The following is an 18,216-nucleotide window of genomic DNA, read 5'->3' as shown; positions in this document are numbered from 1 at the left end:
AACCTTCTTGCAAGAGTAACCCTAGCACTAAGGTTACCCTACCTCATTGTAAACAGGGTCTTAGGATAAACACTGAAGTCAGCTGACGCGTCAGTGGTCATCAGTATGCCGTACCTCGGACGTATGATTTCAGTAATTGACCGTTTGACTCGTTCAGTCGCGCGTGTGATCCAAACGCGAGTCCTTCTTTCACTTTAAGGTGTTCATAATCAAAGTGAGGATTTGAAATGTAGCCTTTCTTTTATGTCATTTGGACGATTTTCATCTAATGCATGGCCAAATACCGTTCAGGTTCAGGCCCCAGTTGTTCGAAAGGTGGATGAACGGATAAATCGCTATCCGGTGGACAAGTGTTAACAAAACAAACCAAGCTACCCGCTGGATAGTGATTTATCCGGAGAATATCGTTATCCACCTTTCGAACGACCCGAGCTGGAGAAAATCGACTACAAATGGTTTACAGAGGATGGGTTAACATTCACACTTTATTGCAATTTGTTTTTTAAAAAGAAAAAATACGAATTTTGAACTTTTTGTCCCTTACGATCTCGTTTGTTGATAATTACATCCGAAATCGAAAGTATACAAAGTGAGAAAAATAAGAAAAATCCCTAGCAAATGTGATGACTATTTCACGACCGGGGTGACACGTACATTGTTGTCGGCCCGCGTTTTTCGGCGTGGTTACAAAGTTGGGCACCAATGCAGACGAGTTTAGCCGACGAGTGTAGACTTGTATGTATGGATGTGCAGTACTGTCGAAGATGAAAACAAATTATGCTAATCTTATTCAATGATCCAAGTTATGGAACAAGAAAATGGCGTCGTCAAATTTGACATAGGCTCATTCGTCCTCTGCCACAGAAAACTGTGTCTCCTGATGCAACCATTTAGAAAGGGATACGAAACCTTTGCCTACGTGACCAGGTTGGTAAAATCGGCTTTAGTTCCTAAATATGCATAAAGACTTAAAGAGGTTTTTATCAGCAAGCTTAAAAGACCAACAGTGATTAAAAGTGCGTTCAACGCCTTCATTTAGCTAGACTGAGTTCATCCCCATGTTATTAAAATGCTAAAATCGACATTCAACCTCAGATTGAGTGGTTAGTGGTCATGTCAATCAATGTCAATATACTGAATCCATCATAAAAAGTGGTGTTTCAATATATATAGTGCAAGATGAGGGTTCTGTCCTGGTGTACCGGTACACAGAGGGAATAACCATTGTACTCCTTTCTTTACGAACCTTTGTTTAACTGTTGAACATTGTTAGGTCTTTTGTATCGCTTCTTATGAACCGGTACACGAGGACAGAACCGAGATGACTATAACAGTAGCCACAACTCTAGAGTGCTTTATTCAAATGAACCTTCAAGTGTAACACGATACAAGCCTAGGCTAGCGCTGATTGAATACAGATTGACACATTGGCATGTTGTGACATCCTTCCTGTTTTGAAAGTGTCTCTTAAGTTACAGTTCATTTAAAACCAGAGACTCACGGTTAGACGTCCAATCATAAAATAATCATTCCATCGATATTGATCTCTGACTATAAAATACTAATAGAAAAACAAAACGCTGATAAATGTTCTTTGAATATAGTCTTTATATCATCTCAGACCTATCTGCAAACTGTTCAGGATACTGTTTACGTTATCATGTAATCCGATAGATAGGCTGGTGGCGTTCTGGTGTGCGGTGGCCGTATTGAACTCTTGGATGCAGCTATAGGAAGTTCGCTGATGGTGTCAGAGGTGTTTGGTGTTTCTGTATGGGATACTTCTCGTGTGATCTTGGTTGGTGATGAGCCTTCCCCAGTATATCTCACAGGTGTTACGTCCAGTATCGTCGAGGCGTCAGGACTCTCTTTGGTTTTCCCCAGGTGGTAACAGCTCCTTCTGTATGTCTCTCCGTCAGGCGTTTCCACTACATAGGATCTCTCATCTAGCCGTGATGTGACCATGCCTTTCTTCCACACTTAAGTTCCTAGTTGAAAGGGTTTCATTTATACGACGTCGCCTTCTGAAATGGGTGGGCAAGTCACGAGTGTTGGTTGTAGTATTTGGACTGCTGTACTTGTCACCTTGTCAGGTCTTTCATTTCTCAGTCTGTTTGTGGTGTCCTGGGCTGAAGAAGGGCTTTCGTGTTTGTGTTCTCCTGTTCATTAAGCATTGCACCAGGCTTGACTCCATTCCTTGGGTCGGTGTGTTGTGATAGTCGAGTATCACAATGTATGGGTCTGTTCTGGAATCCAGGGCTTTCCGGATAAGGTTCTTTGCTGTTTTCACTGCTGATTCCACTTTCCCGTTTGCGTTACTGTTGCCAGGGCTGTTGGTTCTGTGTTTGAAGTCCCATTCTTTAGCAAACTTGGTGAACTCTGATGAGGTGAACTGCGGGCCATTGTCACTGATCAGGGGATCAGGGCAACCATACCGTGCAAAATGGTTTTTGAGTTTCAGGATTATGGCTGCTGAGGTAGTATAGTGAAACCCCGTCTTACGGACACCCGCTTAATACGGACACCTGCTTCTAATGGACAGTTTTCTTTGTCCCGACAACTAAAAAGCTCATATATTTTCTCTTAAATTAGCCTGCTTAATACAGACACCCGGATAATGCAGACACCTTATCATGTCCCTTTGGTGTCAGTATTAACGGGGTTCCACTGTACTTGTTAGGCAGTTGACCTCCCAAAAATTGCTGTAGTAATCCACAGTTACCATGAATTCTTTCTAGTTTAGCTTGAACAGGTCAACTCCTAGTTGTTCCCATGGTCGACTGGGCACTTCATGTGGCATCAGAGACTCCTTTTGGTTGCTGGTTTCGTACTTGTGACAGGTTTCACATGATGCGACTAGTTCCTTTACTTCGGTGTTCATACCGGGCCAAAAGATGGTTTCCCGTGCTCAGGGTAGACAGGATTCTGCACCGAGGTGTAACACATGCAGCGTTCACTTCATGTCATGTTGTAAGCTGACAGGAATGACGATTCGTTGTCTACGGAAAATAATTCCATCTTGTATGGTTAGTTTGTCTCTCATACTGAAGTAAGGTGTTATCTGTGATGGCACTTGACCGTGGTGTTCTGGCCATCTGCGTAGAATGGCGTTCTTGAGGATTCGCAATGCTTCGTCACTCTCAGTGGCCTGTTGGGTCTCTTGAAGTCTTGAAGTGGACACAGGGAGTAATGCTGTTGTGTTGATGTGTTCATATTCAGCTCCAGTAGGAAGGGCGCTGGTCGGCAGGTATGCTCTGGAAAGGGTGTCGGCTAAGTGTAGGTTCTTGCCGCGTTTGTACCACACTTTTTAGTCGTATTTTTGAAGCCTCAACATCATACCCTGTGGTCGTCTTGGTGCGCAGGTGAGAGGCTTCTGCAAGATGGATTCTAGGGGGTTGTGGTCACTTTGTATTTTCACGTGGCGTCCATAGGTGTATTGATGGAATTTGAGAAGAATGAGAAGATGATTGCGAGCATTTCTTTTTCAATCTGTGTGTATCGTCGCTTGGTTTCAGTGAGCGCTTTGCTCATATATGCAATCGGTCTACCTCTTTGCAGGAGGGCTGTTCCAAGGCCTGTCTGGCTAGCATCACATTGGATCTCGAGCTCAGCCTTGGGATCATAGTACAGTTCAGCTCAGATATATGTGAACTATGGATACACGTATAATACGAGCGTATTTTGAATATACGCGTACGTCAATATGCGCACCTTATATACGCACACATATGCACATATATATGCGCGTATATGTCTCTTTGTTATGCATTCCCATAAGTTTCTTTATGTGAAGCATTGTTAGTCAAACAAAGGACATCATATTTCTGGGAATGAAAAAAGCTTCAAAGTGAAATTTGCATATTGTTAAAATGTCCTGCCGATCAATGAAAGCTATCATATTTCGAGTTTTTGATCACTTCGCAAATTCACCGACAAATTACCGTTTATTAACACTTGCTTGATCTTAAGCTACCAAAAATGGGAAGAAAATTGAAACAGTCGCTTGAACTCCCTAGTTTAACATGTGAACTTGATGTTTTTATAAGTAAAGATCTGTGTTTCGGCACATGTCGGCAAGTCGTTTGCAAAATGTTTATTGTCTGAATTAAGCATTCTGAAGATCCTAGTTGAAAAAATGATATCTCTGCAAGGCTGCTGCCTAACGGGCGCCCGGTCGCCTGAGGTGCCTAACTTACGAGTGCAGGCGACTAAAGTTTTGTTCAAGGAGCCCGAGTGGGCGCCTAAACATGGAGTTTTGTTTCCCATGTAATATGTCCGATGACTTCAATCTTCTCATGAAATTGGCCAAAAAATCGTTCACACAATAAATTAAACGGAAAACAACAGCTACTCTGGTCCTGTTTTGCTTTTATCACGAGAAATCTGGGCAAAAGCACGAAACAGCCAAAAACAGCCATGTTTGAAAATCGCCCTATAATGCATTGCAAGCTCAGTATCGAATAACTGTACATCGTGTATGCCAATGGATTGTGTCTCTTCAGATTTCAGATTTCAGATTTCTCTGTTGATGCCTTACTGATTCTAAGTTGCAAATTAACTACTTTGATAACAAATATTTTTGGAATTGGAGTGATGATCCTGCTGACATTATATTCACAGTTGAAAAAAGATAAATGTGTCTAAATATTTGTCTGATACTTCAGAAAACTTCACTTAGATGTACTGAATGAATTTCTTTAGGTTCTGAAAGGATAATTCAAGTAACTAGCCAGCAAAAAGAACATATCATTGCAATTCTCTTTGCATACTAGGGTTCTATATTTTAAATTATCAAATGAATTGTCGCAACTCTGCCCAATATACAAGAATTTATTTTCTCCAAAAAAGTGGCCAATATTGCTGTAATGCTGCCTCAAAATCACCTTTAGTTTATACTAATGTCCCAAACCCGGGGAAGGAATGCACATTTCAGTGAGGCCAAATTCAAACCCCCCCAAATGCCCTTTTATTTTTGTTTGTTTTCATTTGTGGCTTACATTTCATGATTTGTACAACGTATTTCGTCTTTTTAAGATAGAATTGCAAAACTCAAAAACAAAAGCAGCAATATAAATTTTTATAAAAAAAGCTGCAGCACCTGCATGGATACACCAATAATTGAGTTTGACCGGAAATAGTATTCTTTCTCAGTCATGACTTGATCACTTTGCTAAATGCTTTATTTATAAAATTTGATTGATATTAGACCATATTAGTGTCTCATGGAAAATCTCTGTCCCAGGACCCCTCCCCAAAATTTCCACAATTAACCCCCTGCCATCTTCTCAACCTCCCCAACCCCCCGGATTGACCACCGAGAATTTTATTTGGGCTCCTAATAAAGTGGCTTGGGCTCCTAACTTTTGGTGGAAGAAGCCCGAAGGGCTCCTTAAAAATTTCCTTAGGCAACAGCCTTGTCTCTGGTTATATTTGACACAGACCATTCATGAATTCAAATGGTAAAATACTCTTTTCTTGATGAATAAAGTTGTTTATCAAAGTTTCTATGGTGCGCCGATCACGTTTAGTTATTTTTTCTTCAAGGAAAAGTTCTGTGTTTTGGCAGGCGTTGGCAAGTCGTTTGCGAAGTGTTTATTGTCTGAACCGTTCTGAAGATCCTTGTTGAAAAAATTATATCTCTGGTCTTATTTGACACAAATCGTTCATTTGAATGGTAAAATGCTCTATCTTTAGCCAAAGAATTGTTTATCAAAGTTTCTAGGGTGTGCTGCTCACGTTTAGTTGTTTTTTCTTCAAGGAAAAGTTCTGTGTTTCGGCATGCATTGGCAAGTCGCTTGCGAGATGTTTATTGTTTGAAACATTCTGAAAACCTTGTCAAGAAAGTGATGTCTCTGTTTATATCTGACACAAACCGTTCATTCAAATGATAAAATACTCTTTCCCTAATGGAAGAATTGTTTATTGAAGTTTCTATGGTGCACCGCTCACATTTTGTTATTTTTAATTTTCTTCATCGAGAAGTTGTGTGTTTCGGCACACGTTTCCAAGTCCTTTGCTTCGACCATGTTTACTTTGTGTTGAAAAAATGTTATCTCTCGCTTGTGTTGTTTGCTCCATGAAGATGGAATTGTTGAAGCGTGTATCCCTGGCTTTATCTGACCAAAAAAAACAGTAAATATTTGATTTAACGGCAAAATACTCTCTCTTTTAATTAATATTCAGTCAGTTAGCTTTCTGTCAAGTGCCCAATTGCAAAATGTTAGTGTCAGCTAACATTTTGCTAATAAGTCTAGTCTGAAGGCATATGTGGTCTAGTCTGAAGGCATATGCGCATATACTGTATACGGGTATTCAAAATAAAGAAAACTCTTTCTCGCTCTGTGGCAAGCTGTCAAGCCATTGAAAACAACAAAGACTTGTTAAGAAAAGGAAAAAACAATAGGTTAGCTTCGCGCATCTGCCTCCATGGGGGTGGAACTGCGACGAAATTATCCTGATGCACAGTTATCAGTTCCTTTTGTTGTGCTCTACATGCACCTATCAGGGGCATTAGATTGTCAGGGACAACAACAAATTCAATGGAGTACTTCTTGTGTGTCTTGGGATTTTTGACTTTCAGGCGGGTGGTTCCAAGAGGCTTCAAATTCGTTCCATTCCACATCTTAAGGGTTTTGTTTGACAGTGTTATGTGACTTCCGGTTGTGTGACACCGGTTAATGATGTTTATTGATGCTCCACAGTTGATTTAGAACTTTATCTTCTTTTCTTGACAATCATTTCAGTGTATATCTCTCTCGTGGGACCGGATGTTTCTTTGATCGCATGAACAGATGGTTCTGCAGTGATAACAGCAAGGAATTTGTAATCATGGCAGTCATCATGAGCATTGCTGCCGGGCTCTGTTTGCTCTGTGACTCCATGCACGCCACGAGTTTTTCCTTTTTGGCAAACCGAGGAGAAATTATTTCAGCCATTGCACTTTTGACAACGCTTTTGCCACGCAGGACATAGCTCCTTTTTCAAAGGGTGGTTTCTGCCGCAGAAGTGACAGGTTTTCTTTTTTGATTGCTCGTTTCTTGAATTCCGACCATTCTTTGGTTTCCGCGGGGTTTTCTTCGCGTGCTTGTTTATTCGATTAACTTCATGGGTGGTGTCATTTGTACCTTCTGAAATACTTTTTAAGTGGGACGACGTGGCTTCACTACTTCTACATAGATCAATACACTTCTTTAAATCTAGATTTCACTCTTGCAGCGGGCGTTTTCGCAAATTGTTTTTAACACCAAGTACGATCCGATCTCTGAGTAAGCTATCCGCAAGGCATACACAGAATCCACATGTTTTAGCTAGGGATCTCAGAGCAGCAATGTATGCATCTATAGATTCATCTTGTCCCTGATTTTGTCTGTTAAAGACATATCGTTCATATGTTCCGTTGACTTCTCCAATAGCAAACTCATCAAACTTCTCAACGATCTTTGATAAGGTCTTTTGCTCTGTCTCGTTGGGGAATTGCATTCCATTATAGATTTTTAGAGCTTCTGGCCCAAGGCAGTGCAGAAATAATGCTACTCAGTAGTCATCAGTTTGAGTGCTGAGGTTTCTGATTATGGAATAGTTGTTCCATACCTGCTTAAATTGTTTCCAGTCGTCTACCACGTTTCCTGTTGTATATAGAGGTTTGGGAGGCGCTATCCCTTGAATGAGTGGAGTCGCTTGCACCACTGTGCTTGGCTGGCTTGGCTGGCTTGGAGCGCTAGCTGACGCTCCTCCTGTTTCTGTATAAGACATCAGATGAAGACTCTATCGGGGTCTCTAGCAGGTTCTTAGGCTTCTTTATCCCACCAGTCTCTTCAGAGGCATGGGTTCAAATCCCACCACTGCCAGTGCCATGTTTCAATATAAATAGTGCAAGATAACTATAACAGTAGCCACAACTCTAGAGTGCTTTATTAAAATGAACCTTCAAGTGTAACACAATACAAGCCTATGATAGCGCTGATTGAATATAGATTGACATATTGGCATATTGTGACAAGTGGCATTTCGTGAAGGAGCTTGATCAGTTTCTTGTGTGACCATTTTGTGGTATTGAAACATATGTGAGTCAAGACTAAATTCCAAAACTAATGTGAGGAAAAAAAAAGTACTTTGTCTGCACGGTCTGCAGTCTCCACAAGGAATGAAAACATTTGGCTGCATCCAGCAGGATTACTCTTAAATTGTGCAAATGATAATGATGATGATTATGATGATTACCTAGAGAACCAGAAGTCTAGGAACTCTACTATGCCAAGACTTACTATAGTTCAAGATCAGACCAAGAGAAACAGGAAAAAACTAAACCCTTGAGCATAGACAAACTACAGTCCTTGGCAATCACAAATTTCATCATGTAAGCAAACCCGACTGCAAAGTCGCTCTTCATCCAGCATTAGCAGGAAGGAATACCACATGGTTCATTAACAGAAGTTTGGGAGGTGCGGTGGCCTCACGGTTAGTGTGCTCGTCTCCGGATCGAGCAGTCCGGGTTCGAGCCCTGGCCGGGGACATTGTGTTGTGTTCTTGGGCAAGACACTTTACTCTCACAGTGCCTCTCTCCACCCAGGTGTATAAATAGGTACTGGCGAACTTAATGCTGGGGGTAACCCTGCAATGGACTAGCATCCCATCCAGGGGGGAGTAGAAATACTCCTAGTCGCTTCATGCTACAGAAACTGGGATAAGCTCCGGCCTGATGGGCCACTTGGCTCGCATGCAGACTTTACCTTACTTACCTATCATTAACAGAAGCATCAAGTGCCAGTTAATGAAGCACCTCCGTGTTGTTGTGCAAGAAAACATTCAGTTTTCCCGAAAGTTCTGCGCACACAGTATAACTATAAATTTCAGGTTGACCTTCACCAACTGCTCTGACTTTCAATTTTCATTTCAAGTGAAAAAGAAAACTTTGATTGAATGGTGAACTTGTTTTGCAAGCAGACTTTCGATTAAAATTCCTGATTCGAACGCTGTTAAAAGACCATTTTGCTAGATTGTGATGAGGATTTCTCAAAGACTAACTAGATTTGCCATGTTTGAAAAGTCAATAAATAGTCTGGCGCGTGCTTCGTGCTGCTTGCATGTTTTCCATGTATGAATTGAGAAGTCAGTCACTGTAAATAGACTTTTGATGGTTTCCTTTCGTCTGTTTTTGAGATAACATGTACATGTACTTTGTGTGTGTATACTAATTAAAAACAGTTATTCTTTTCAATTTCAGTGAATACATATAGCGGCAGAATATTGACTTTGCCACTTCACGGCTCGGTAAATATTCTGCCTGTATTCACCTCAGTTTCAAAGATTAATTGTTAAATATTTTGCTCTCCAATTATTACTCTCAAAGTTGAGTTCAGGAAGCTTACATCATCCAGCATGTATGTGCAGTTATCTGGTTTGGCTCCACAATATCAGTATTTTCAGTCTTTGGCTTTGATTATAATTTCATTTGTCTTGTAATTCTTTGGAATATGCAACTTTAGAGCAAACTGCAGAAAGATTATTTCTCAGAAACACTGTGCCTAGTTTGCTTTTAGACTCCATTTAGTTTTTCCATTTTTTGTTTCACACCAAATACTTCCTGTGACATACCGATTTTAAACTTTAAGGTAAAGTGAAAAAATGTCTTAACCATGGAAATTTGTCGTTTTTCTTTCAGTAAGTCTTAGATAATTGTGCACATACATGTAGTGCTGATTTTCATCTCAATTAAAGTTTGTTTTTTATTTTTGTAGGTGGCACTCCCAGAGGCTAACTTTGTTTGTCATGATGTCTTCCATTTACTTGTCTATCAGGCATCCAGGTACACTGTAAATCACAAACCCTGTTATATTTTATCTTGTGTTTATATATTTTGACACAAGTCAAATTATTCTATTACAAGACAGACACATAGATGACATCAATATAGCAAATATTTTTATTCTGTTTTTTAAAATGGCGGAAAGTTTTGAGAACTTATATAATATTTTACGTGACTGGGCGAAGGATAAGGAAGAAAAATGTCTTGACAAGGCTGTTAATGGGTATGAGAAGCAGAAAAAAGAAAGAAAAAGGTGTTTCGTCTATGGAAAATGTCTTGGAAAAAATACTTGAGCAGTATCAGTCGGCAGTCAAGTGAGACTAACCAAACACAAAATTGGTCTTGAAATTGTTTCAAGGAAAGAAGCTATTGCTTTGCCTTGAATTTAACAAACCCAATAAGCAAAATGTGTATAAGATTAATGTAATTTTATAAAATCAACTTTTCCCAGTCTCAAAATAATTGTTTACTCAGATTGGTGTCAGGAGAGAAACATCACAATAAACACATAACCTTGTTTTCTGGCACGAATGGTCTACACTGTAGTCTGTTTTGGGGCACAGCAGCGAGCAAAATATAGCTCACTACAGCTCACAGTCATCTGTATTGCAGCTAGAAATAATTGTCTCCAACACTATATCAAATGCCCTTGAGAATCGTCAACCACAGAGGACACAAATTTCCACCATCACTAATGCTGCTTTCATTCAATGCTTGAATCAAATGGCTTCCAATGTCTGTGTTGATGTTGACCACAACCGCAAGTTTTCTGAGTAGCTTTTTCACCTCTTGCAATATTCCAGTTTTTTTGGCTGACAGTGGTACTCTGATGACAAAACCTGACTTGACTTTTCCTATTTATTTTGTATAAGATCTTTAGATTTCGCAGTTCAATTCTGCTCTCACTGTAAGACAACAACCACAAGCGTTGCTTGATTCAAGTTTGACAGTGACCTGATTTCCATGAACCAATCACAATTCTTTGCTATGCCTGGCAACCAATCAGTTTGCTCCATTTTGTATAGGTAATGGTGAGGTCAAATTGTTATTTTTGTGTTTGTCAAAGTGGGTAAAGGCCCGGCTTTCGAATTATGTTTAAAGATTTTGAGTATTGTTTGTTTCTTTATTGTATAAAACAAATAGATTCCATGTTGCCGTGCATCTGTTCAGTAATTGATCACAGAGGACATTAAAATGTGGTAAGAACATCAGTGACATACTCGGCTATATCCTTGTGTCCCACTTTTTTGTTCTTACCACATTTTGACGTCATCTTTGATCTATTACTGAACAGATGCACGGCAACATTGAATCTATTTCTGACACTGTAAGTAGACATCAACCAATCTTACAATGTTTTTAAGCGCACTATGATGAAATTTGCGTTTTTCCTGTGAAAAAGATGAAAGAGACGAAAAATGCTGTTTACTATCAGAGGCTTCAATAATTTCCATAGCAGGCAGGCATCAAGGTAGAAAAAATACAAGCTAGCCTGGGGACATGCACCCCCCCTCCCCGGAAAATTTTGAAATCCTAGACCTATAGAGATATATTTTCCTGCAATTTGGACCACAAAATCAGTACTCTTAACTGCCTACAAGAGATCATTGTATAGTTAACTAAATCATATTTTAACACTATTTTGAACAACAGATACATCTTTTACTGGTTAGTACATAGACAGACTGTATTACAAAAAATTATCATCAGTATTCCATAGTTTCCGGCCTTGGTAGGTTTGTAGCAAAAACAAACTTGCAAGAGTTTTTTAGTTCTCTGCTTTTTAGTTAACCAGAGTGAAAAAAGGGTCTTTACCAAACCATGGGAGCAGAGTTCTGCATTTATACCATAAAGAGACCTGCGTGATGTGCAAGTTGGTTTTCCATCATTTTTAAAGGGAATTAATAGCACAGAAAAAAGCTTTTCAATGTCCCAGAGTATGATGAAACTGAGCATGACAACAATGATTCCATGTTTGACTGCAACAGTGGCTTTCATCAGAGTGAAGATAAACGTAATATTGTCATATTTATGTGACATCCATCATGATTTACATTTATTATGTTTTTGCTCAAACAGAGTACATTATCAGCTATTATTTTTCTATTTGTGCCATTGGTTTTGTCGCTTTTGTGTGTAATGGACTATATTATATTACATTCACATGTTGTGCAAGAATGTTTGGGTGGTATCAAATAATGTGACATCAGATGAATGTGATGTATTCTTGGTTTTCTTGTGACGTAGTCATATTTCAAAAAAAATTACTTTTTTTCAGAGGTTTTAGTTTTATCAGGTATAAGACCGTTTAGGAACTTGATGTTTAATAATGTTTTGGCTCAACAGGGTTTTCGTTTTGTAACAGGACAAACTTTTGTGTTGCGTGACATTAATGGCGGCCCGAGAAGGTTGGAGTGTAGGTCAAAAGATGAGTTGTGGCTTTAGTTTTTGCTAACTGAACAATTTTTTCACTGGAAGAAGTATTAATTTCAAGGTGTTGGAACTCTAGAGTAGTAACTTTTCGTTTCAACAGCAAAACTCAATGACAGATGTTTCTGTTACTATACAGCTGCCATATTTGTGCCCCCTCATCGGGCACCGATATATTATAATATGGTGTCTCTATACAAAGCTCTATAAATTTGTGTGGAACACTTCAGTCTCCTAATAACTCGCAAATGAAAAACTGAAGAAACCTAATCCTTGGGCAATTCTCGGGCAAACAAACAACTTCAAACTGCTCAGTTAACCTAAATGTCAAGCTGACAACAAACAAAACTTGTGGTCGGTAAAAGCCTTTCCCAAAGCTAGTTAAGCTTAAATTTGGATCAGTTTTCCAAAGAATTGAAAACAAACTGCACATGGTTAAAGCTTTTGGTGGCTTCGGAACTCTCTGTCCTTCACAGCCTCTTCGGCAAAAGAAAAGAACAAAATGGAACCAGGCATTTCTTAGAAGGGAGAGTGGAGAAGAAAGTGAACAAACAGCCGTGGCTTTGAGCTGTTTGAAATGCTATTATTCAATAGCAGGTTTGTGGGTTTTGTTTTTTTTTCCACTTCGTAAATTAACAAGTTGCAGGTCTAAGGCTGAACTTGAACACATGAATGGCTTTTAAAAATGATCTCTGTCACTTTCATTATTTGGTAAAATAAGCTTAAATGAACTGAAGACTGAGGCTTAAAGTGCCCATAACATCAAATTGTTTGCTTTCCCATCTGATTCTTCATAACACCCAATTAACTTTCTCGAAAAAATTTTCCGATTTGCATAAAACGCAAATTTTGTTACAATTTTTAAGACGTTCAAATTTGCCGCCATTTTGGTCCACCCTTCGCACCAGTCTTCCTCGGTTTGAAGTGAGTAGTGACATAGGTTCAGGAACATGTGATTTGGGTCATGACTTATCTGACTTGAAAACAAGTGGGGATTTTGCTTCTGAGTTGTCTACATTTAGTTGAAAATCCTGGAAAGGTGCGTTGCTGCTCTTTGTAACACACGACGTATGTGTTTATATCCACTAAAGGTCAATTGAGGTTCCTGAACCTGTGTCAGAGGCATCAATCACATGGCCATTTTGAGCATGTTATTCTTGTGATCAGCAGCAGGGTTCAACCGCAAGAAAATAGAATTTTGAACTTTGTAAAAATTCATTAAAAAATTGAAAATTTTTTTCGCAGAAGCTCGTTAGGTGAAATGTAGAATTAGATTAGCGAAAAAAAATTTGACGTTATGGGCACTTAAAAGGAAAATGTCAGAAATGTAAGCTTATATTTGTGCACGATGCAGTGGTTCCTTCAAGCAGCTGTTTCTTCAATTTCGAGGTCAATTTCAAGAGTTCAGTTCGCATTCCACGGTAGGAAAAAAGATGGCAGCTGTACATTTTACCAAAATGCCTTGCGAACCTAACACAGCCTATAAGGCACAAAGAAAGCCTTTTTTTACAATATTTGCCCCTGTACTAAGCACATTGAGTAGCCTAGATTTGAAGAGTTTATAACATTTCTGTGCATTTTTATGAATGTTGTTAAGGTTTTCATGCACTAAGAACTATGGGTAAATGTACCAGTCGCCATCTTTTTTCCTACAGAGGATTGAGTGAGTCAAGTGAGCGAGCAAAACTGAAACCCAGGAACTTAAGTTAAATAATTCATCAGAAGCTACCAATATTTGATAAATCTTCCTTTGTTAAAGCCCAGAAAAAGTGTTATCTTTAAAGTTTTTGGAACAGAAGGATTTCATATGCAAGACTCTCATGTACAAGTTTTGCTTGCCGAAAGCATTTCAATGGCTTTCGACAGAACCTCAGTGACCAATCACAAGCACAGACTTTAGAATTTCACCGGAACATTAGGAGCGCTTACCATTTGCATGGAAAAACCGGTTATTCCAGTGTGAATTCAAATGGTACGGTTCTTTCAGGTGAATTTTTTTCGGGAAAAAGGTAATACCTTCGGAGGTATTACTTTTTTCCCAATTCAACCAGAATTTCTGAAAATTTCCATACCATTTGTCAATAACTTGACACCAGGCTCCCTGCGGCAACATTTCCGAGAAGAAATGCAAGATGGCGAATGAGAAATCTCTGCAGATGCACTTAGGATCAAATAGTACGGCTCAATCTGATCCATTTCCTTGGAGAGGAATACTGCAGTTCCATTTGTCCAAAAATTCCACAGGGAATTCCATTCAAATGGTAAGCGCTCTAGGTCGACATGTCCACCTGAGGCCGCCATTTTTTGCCTAACTGATTCGTGCTCGTATAGACCGGAGCTGACCTTTTTCGTGAGAAAAGAGGCCTAAAAATAGACCGGTCTTTAAAAATACATGTACTGTGACATAGGCTTAGTATGGGAGTTGCAGGCTCCTAGTGATGGGCTCCTGACCAAAGTTGACTCTAGCAGGGTACATGCATGAAGGGCTAACAGCATATCGCAATGCATGTAATGCATAATAGAGCGATTTCTCAAGAGTATTTTATTTGGCAAGTACAGGAAAGATCAACACTTTTGCTTTATGATATGGCAGAAGCCCATAATGCATTCCTGGATATGGCTCAAACTGTCAGAGTCAAGTGCCCAAAATTAATAAAAATCTTGAGTTGCCATTTGGTGACCAAGCAATAAAAATCAAGTAGGAATTTTACTCAGAAAAGAACTCAAAGTATAAAATGTGTAAAACAAAAATTTCCAAGACTATTTTGGCCGCTAATTTTGTGTACATAGCTAATATAATGTCTGTGAAGGATTCATGCATTTCAAGAGACACAATCAGTAGGCATACATTTCTCAATGCTCAAGGGTTTGCAATGCATTATAGGGCGATTTCAAACACGATCAGCCATTTGCAAGTTTTCCGATGTGAGGGAATCAATTACAGCTAAGCAAAAGGATAGATTACTTTCTTTTCTTATGTTGAATGTTATAGCAGCAAAGATCTTTCAATATGTAGTTCTGGAAGGACATAATTTCTGAGAAAATAACTGTTATTGATCGTCAACACAGAGAAACGTAGTCGCTATTATATGGTAGCCTGTGATTGCAGACGTATTTTCGGCTGTTGACTAAACCAGAATTTTTGGCTGCCAAAGATGAAATTTTAGCCGCACTGGCGCCGTACTGGTCGCAATTTCGAGTCTTTTAACAATGTATCTAAACAAATTTTATGGATGGACAATAACTTGGTGTTGGTGAAATGTTTGGACATCATGTCCGATCATAATGTGAAATTGGCTGGACATATTCAAAATTTGGTCGGACAATGTCTGATGACCGACTGTTATTTCCAGCCCTGCTGCAGTAAATTGGTTTTACAGATTACAAATGGGTTTGTTTACGCTACTCTTGTCATTGAATTGGCTTGCGCACTGTCTACTAATGATTTGTAAAAAATCTCGGCAACGAGTGAGTAACTCAGATAGTAGACAAAGAAAGATGTATTAAAAAACAGATTTTTTTCAAACTACTTTGTGTTAGTTGCATTTATTTCACCAGTTAAGCTCTCCAAAATTGTTTTTGCAGTGTGAAATTTCTTGCGAAGTTTGAAGTTTTACTACAAAAACAATTTCTGTCAGTCGTTGCTTTTAAAATCACTTTGTCACTTTTCTATCGTATATTGAATAGCAGAAAGTGAGGAAATTCGTTAAGTGCGTTCCACAGAAATTCTTCTAAATACAGCAACGATCAGAGAGGTAAACTCGACTGAAATTGACTCAAATTTTACGGCAAGAGAAACACAGGATTACGCATCATTACAGCGCCAAGCTACAAACAATTAAGCAAACTCTCACAACTTCAAAACACTCAATTGAATTTACTTACAGTGACTTTCCTTGCCATTTTAAAGTGAACAGAGATAAACTTGTGTTGACTAATCATTGATGGATGTGTAAAAAAGGCAAAAGATTGACGACTACCGCTTACTTTTAGGAGCAAAATTTAGGCAGCGGGAAAAAAATCCGGCCCATGGGCCGTATCATAAAAAGCTGGACTGGTCACGTGCTTATGATTAGCCAATCAAATTTGAGGATTTAGGATTCCGGCCTGCTCAGATGCTTGAGAAAAAAATAAAAGTTTTATTCATCCTTACCGTAAAATGATTTAGGATAAAAAATTTGTCTGGACGTCATGTCGGACCACAGAACGTTGGGATTTTGCCGGAGACAAGCAAATTTTGGTTGGCCAATGTCCGATGACCGACTGTTATTTGCAGCCCTGACGATTAAGGGATATCAGTACAATATGTCTAAAGACAGGGCTATTGAATCACTCTTGTCACAAAATTATTAACTTCATTTATTCTGACAATAGAATGTATTGGCGTCAGGATCTATCATACTGACAATAGGAATTATATCTTGAATGATGGGATGAATGAAGGCTCAGTTTTCATTTTGTCAACTGCTGATGCTCTGTACTACATCTGCATCTGCGAAAAACATGTCATGCGTTCACATCAGCTGTTTTGGTCATTTTGATCAGGATATTGCGCTTAGTAATGTTGATACATTGGAAAAACAAACCAAATACGAGCAGGAAGAGCAAAAACGTTCCCTTCAGCCTTTATGGCAGTCGAAGAGGCCTTGGTTTTCATTTGTACCTGGTTTTTCTGTGTCCGCCAACAGCTTTAACTTTAACTATTAATGTAACTGACTTTAGCTTGCTAATCCAGCAACTACGGACGTGGTATACTGGGAAACTGGTAACATGAAAATAATAAAAAAGCACTCCGATTAAATATGAGACAAAGGCGCCATCCACAAGTATCTGGATGATTTTTTGAATCCACAACTTTTTCTTTCCGGATATGGCTTCCATCCACATGCGTGGATCCAGCGAATTTGCAACAAATCCGGATATTTTTGAATATTTTCTGGATTCTTTTGAACCATTTACTCAGATCGCTCATTTGTGTTGAGTAATCTTACGTGGCAGAGAGCTCATGTCACGACTGGGTGACTTGGCAGGAATCCAAAGGTAAATGTCATTGTTGTGCAGTGTTTTGGTTGCGGACAGAGAACTCGACTCTAATTTGCATTTATGGATAAGAGGTATGTGACAGTAACACAATACTTCTGTTAATAACATCAACCTGAGTATTAGGCCTTTCTTAGCAAGAGGGTAGGGGAAGGGGGGAATTGCAGAGAAAGGCCTTTTCTTTGCTGGGTGCTTCCTCCTCCTACCCGTCTCAGAAAAAAATTGTGACAGCAAGTTCCAGATGATTTTTCTCAACCGCTGTTCTGCTTTTGAGATACGTTTGCTCTTATGACAAGAAAAATGGTTTGTTTCATCATCAAATTCAAACAGCAGAGTGGTTTGACATAGTATTTTTTTTCTCTATAATTTTTTAACCAATTTTTTCTTGAGTTCTACTAAGTGAAATTTTTGTACCAAAAATATTAGTTCCCATGCAGGAAACTTTTTTTTTCAGAAAGTACCTTTTGTGATTTTTCAAATGAAAACTCACGGCTGTCTGGAATGGATTGAGTTAAATACAAAGTGTTAGTTTAGTAGTAACCATGATAAGATGCCTAAGTTAAAGGGACATTATGAGTGATATAGTTTACTAAAATAGGATATAGAAGTTTTAGTTCATACAATAATGTTCAATTGTTTTCAATCAGTACAAATAAAAGAAAGCGGGGAGAGATTTGGTGATAACTATTGCTAGTTTTATTTAGACCCTTCAGCTATCACGTGTGCGACTTGCTTGTCTACCTAAATTTGTATGTATGGACAATATGTTCTTATTATGGGTGTGCCAGTGAGAGCAAATTTATCTGACACTGTATGAACCAAAATCAATGCAATGCAGCACGCCGGTTTGAAGCGATGACATCACACAATATGTCATCACTTAAAAAGGGTCTTCTGCTGAAGTTTCTTATTTTAAGAAGTAAAACATTCACTTGTCCCTA

The 18,216-nt window shown here is 39.0% G+C and overlaps 1 protein-coding gene across 2 annotated transcripts in view; it reads left to right on the top strand.

Annotated features, from left to right (window-relative positions):
- The first annotated feature begins 365 nt into the window (after positions 1 to 365).
- LOC145479995 (protrudin-like) overlaps positions 366 to 18,216 on the top strand; it is a 66,231-nt gene continuing 48,380 nt past the window's right edge. The window contains exons 1-2 of one of the 2 annotated variants that reach the window (XR_014048492.1): positions 366 to 927; positions 9,738 to 9,805. Coding sequence is in view for 1 of the 2 variants with exons in the window: in XM_081458482.1 (XP_081314608.1) it covers positions 794 to 927; positions 9,738 to 9,805 (202 nt within the window). In the remaining variant the exon portion in view is untranslated. The remainder of the gene's footprint in view (positions 928 to 9,737; positions 9,806 to 18,216) is intronic. The other variant, XM_081458482.1, reaches the window with a different exon arrangement.

This window comes from Orbicella franksi, chromosome 2 (genome assembly GCF_964199315.1).
Source record: "Orbicella franksi chromosome 2, jaOrbFran1.1, whole genome shotgun sequence".
Classification (NCBI taxonomy): domain Eukaryota; kingdom Metazoa; phylum Cnidaria; class Anthozoa; order Scleractinia; family Merulinidae; genus Orbicella; species Orbicella franksi.
The sequence above is the reverse complement of the archived record's forward strand: the minus strand, read 5'-3'. Positions and strand labels throughout refer to the sequence as shown.